The 3,953-nt window shown below is 46.3% G+C and overlaps 1 protein-coding gene across 1 annotated transcript; it reads right to left on the minus strand.

The window, feature by feature from the left end:
- Positions 1-208: 208 nt before the first annotated feature.
- On the minus strand, positions 209-3,200 carry LOC126547167 (uncharacterized). Its single transcript, XM_050195045.1, is given in 3 exon segments — positions 209-760; positions 2,646-2,677; positions 3,077-3,200. Coding segments are annotated over 3 exon segments (708 nt in total).
- Positions 3,201-3,953: the final 753 nt, after the last annotated feature.

Genomic DNA, 3,953 nt, shown 5'->3' on the forward strand with positions numbered 1-3,953 from the left:
GCTCCGACCTTATCTCCACATATAAGTCCACAGGTTTTGCATAGACAAAATTAAAGAGCGACTTTCATGCTAGTCCGAAATTATGTGCAGTTTTTATCTCAAGGGTTAATATGTTTCATATTTTAGTTCAATTAAATTCTATTAGCCTCTCGTCGTAAACGTTACGACACCTGACCAAGCTAAAATTCAAGCAAGTTAAACAGACATGCTAGGTGGGACGAAAGGTTGCTGCTCGCTCTGCTGTTCTGCTCACGAGTTCTTTGATGATGTCTTCTAACTTGAGGACTGACGTCCTTTCCTTGTGTATACGATGCATCAGGAGGTGCGATAACCTCCTCTGAGTCATTCGGTTGCGCAAGTACGTTTTTACTCGACGCAGAGCACTAAAAGAGCGCTCCCCAGTAGCGACAGATGTAGGTATAGACAACAGAAGCTGGACATATCTTACGACCTGATCGAGCAAGTCGCGAATAGTTTCTGATTTCCTTTGGAGGCTCTCCAAAATGGTTAGGGTAGTGAGAGAACCAGCGTCACATAGAAGAGTTGGTAGAAGCAGAAACTGCGCCTACACAGGTCAGAGCCTGCACAGGTCAAAGTCAACTGCATGTACTCCCAAAAGCGTCTCTAGTTTATCTGCTGTAAACTGAATTCCCTCAGCGGCACTGATCAAGATGCCTTCTAGTTTTACTAGCTGATCAATGCCAGAGTTTTCAAAACGCCGTTTTGTTTCGCATATGATCCAGTCAGCAACAGCGAAATGCTTGAAAGAGCATAGGTTTGGGCATGTTGGTATTCCATAACTTTCAGGTTTTTAGCGCACAAAAAGGGACGAGAGACAGAGGTAGCGCTGTGTCCGCGTCGTGCCTCTGTCACTCGTCCCTTTTTGGGCGCTAAAAACCTAAAAGCGAAATACTCCTTGCGCAGTGCAGCCTTAGTGTCTAGTGCAACTGGCTGAGCAAGCCTGTCGGTGGCCTCGTATCTCATAGGCTGTTTCGATGGAATGGAGATACGAGGCTCTTCCTGGCCTAGCTGAGCTGCAGTCGTGCTAGCCTGTTGCTACAGTTCATGAAACGCCGTTTCAGAGCGCTACCGGAAGATCGCCTCACAGAGAGCCTCTGCATGATGCTTCTTTCGCACCTGCGGCACGATATGTTGCGCTGTGGAGAGCCTTTGCAAGTTCTTCACAAGGCCCGAAGTAGGCTACGGAAACGTTGATACCCAACAGCATTTTAAATTTCTGCGAAAGTCTCTCATAACCCTTCAAAATTGTCTTGCTGCTTCCGGTCACGGAATCTGCTGTCTGCAAAAGCATTTTGAACGTCTGTTGAACTCTAGCGTAATTATCAACGAACTTTTGCATTGATTTTACTCTAATGGTCCATCGCGTTGGGCAATGCGACAGCAAGTTGTTTGTCCTTGATCGAGCCTCTACACCAGCCTCGCGTCCCGTAGGAACCACTATGTCAGTATAAACACTTTTAATTTAAAATTAAATTATGGGGTTTTACGTGCCAAAATTCCTTTCTGATTATGAGGCACGCCGTAGTGGGGCACTCCGGAAATTTCGACCACCTGGGGTTCTTTAACGTGCACCTAAATCTAAGTGCACGGGTGTTTTCGCATTTCGCCCCCATCGAAATGCGGCCGCCGTGGCCGGGATTCGATCCCGCGACCTCGTGCTCAGCAGCCTAACACCATAGCCACTGAGCAACCACAGCGGATTATAAACACGTTTGCGCTTCATTGAGTCAAGCATTGCATTTGAAAGGATTTTAACGGTGTTGAGAGCATCTCCAATTATGTCGCAGCTCCAGCTAGCCTCCTGCAGGACCAGGTTTAAGCAGTGATTGCTGCAGTGTACGTACAGATACCTTTGCTCACAGGCGCTAATTCCTTTTTGCACGCCTGATAAACACCCCGACATATTCGCCACCCCATCAAAGCAGTGATCTTGTAAACAGTGAAAGTCAAGGCTTAGGCACAAGATCATGTCCTTTATGGCCGAGTAAATATTTCGGATCTGCTGTCCGATGCGTTATACAGGCCGAGATACTCCTGTCGGACTTCAAGCATCTTGCTCTGCACCCACCGCACACAAAAAGTGAACTGCTCCTCACCATTTATATCCGTTGTGCCATCAGCGATAACACCGTAGAACGGGCTGGACTTTAATATATGTTAACGTCCTTCACAATTTCGCGTTGTACAGGAAGGAAGGAAGGAAAAAGTGGAGAAGGAAGGCAGGGAGGTTAACCAGTTTAGCCTAACCGGTTTGCTACCCTACACATGGGAGCGGGATGGGGGGATGAAAGAAGGGGAGAAGAGATAGAGGGCACATAACACGGCACACACATCGTTGGTTACAGTCTGTCACTCTTGTGCGGTACGTGACATCACTGTCACAGCCGCTTGTCCAAGCCCGTATCCTTCATAAACCGAAGTAGTCCCTTCGTCGCCTTCAGCTGCGATGTCTTCAGTCGGCGATATGTGAAAATGGTTGCAACTGACAATGGTATGAGCCATAATCTCTATAAGCTCATTTTGCACGTCGCCGTCAGCCCATTTGTACATCTTAGTCATCGATGTCTTAAGGGCTGTAACATCTTCTGATCTCTCCTCGAGCAAGTCGAGCAAATTTCCGTCACCTGTACATCACCCTCAAAGAGCTTGACCTTTGCTGCAGAGGTAACGCAGAGAACTTACAGTGACACGTAGAACCGCCCCAGACTATTCCTGCTGTTTACTGCTTTGCTGCGACAGGAGACGCAAAAGAGGAATGCCGCTTTTATGTGACAAATATCGGTTCACAGAATCCAAGGGAAACTGACTCTTTTCATGTGATTTAAACTTTTGCGTAGCTTTTTTCCAATTGCTAAACCTGGCCTTAACAAAAGCTGGCTCCACACTTCGAATGTTTCCCTTTTTTTTTCGTCATGTAGACGGCACTCGTGACACACGACTACGTCGCTTTTGCTTTCGTACGAAAGCCACGGAAATTTCACAAACTATTCTCGCTGGCACGATCTACCGGCACGGTTTCTGGGGAAAATGTAATTTTCGCCAGGAACTGACCGACAGTCGGACAGCGCTGACTCGTCCTCGTTGGGCCCGATCCTTGAATGTGCCAAGAGGAGCGAATGCACGTTTCTTGGGGCTTCATCAAAGCTGTTAACTTCTGCTGTCTGGCGAGCAGGCCCCATTGTTGTAACTTCCACAAATAAAATGTAATACTTTATGGTCGCATAATTTTTCTTTCACATGCTTCTTGTGATCGCATTTGGAGTGATTGGTGTTGCGAAAATGTGAAGTCGGGGGTAGCTTTGACAATTTCTTCTAAATCTCGGCCCAACAAGTTGGCATCATCTGTAGCAGATTGAAGATACTTTCTCAGCACAGCATCTTGCTTTGTCTACAACCTCGGGGTTTGGTGCTATGCATGGTGGGTGGGACAGACGGAGCGGTCGCGTACCCATGCGTAAGCTAAGTTGTGGCGCGAGGGAAGATGAAAAATACCTGCAAATGAGCGCATTCGGGCGTTGTAACAAAAGTATCCGTATAATGAACGTTACCGGCTCTGTTCTTACTGATTATCGGAATGAAACAAAGAACGATATTGATAAGTGCTCAGGCTGCAACAAATAATCGAAATTCAAGCTAATTACTATGTTGACACTTCTCAACATGCTTTTCAACATGTTCAGCACTTTTTGAACATGCTGCAGAAAATCTGCACATATGTAAACAATGTCACCGGGAACGTGTGAGCCAAATATTATTGCTCTGCGTGCGGTAGGGAATATACAATTTTGCATAGCCCATCGCTCATTCTCTCCTGCAGGTTTGAGAGAGCGAGCTGCTTTTCTCTTTAAACCTTTAAACTTGAATCTATTGGAATAACAGGTCCTGCTTTAACTTTGATACAAAATTACTTGAAAAATAGAACCCAAAGAGTC

Source organism: Dermacentor andersoni, chromosome 1, assembly GCF_023375885.2.
Source record: "Dermacentor andersoni chromosome 1, qqDerAnde1_hic_scaffold, whole genome shotgun sequence".
Taxonomy (NCBI): Eukaryota; Metazoa; Arthropoda; class Arachnida; order Ixodida; family Ixodidae; genus Dermacentor; species Dermacentor andersoni.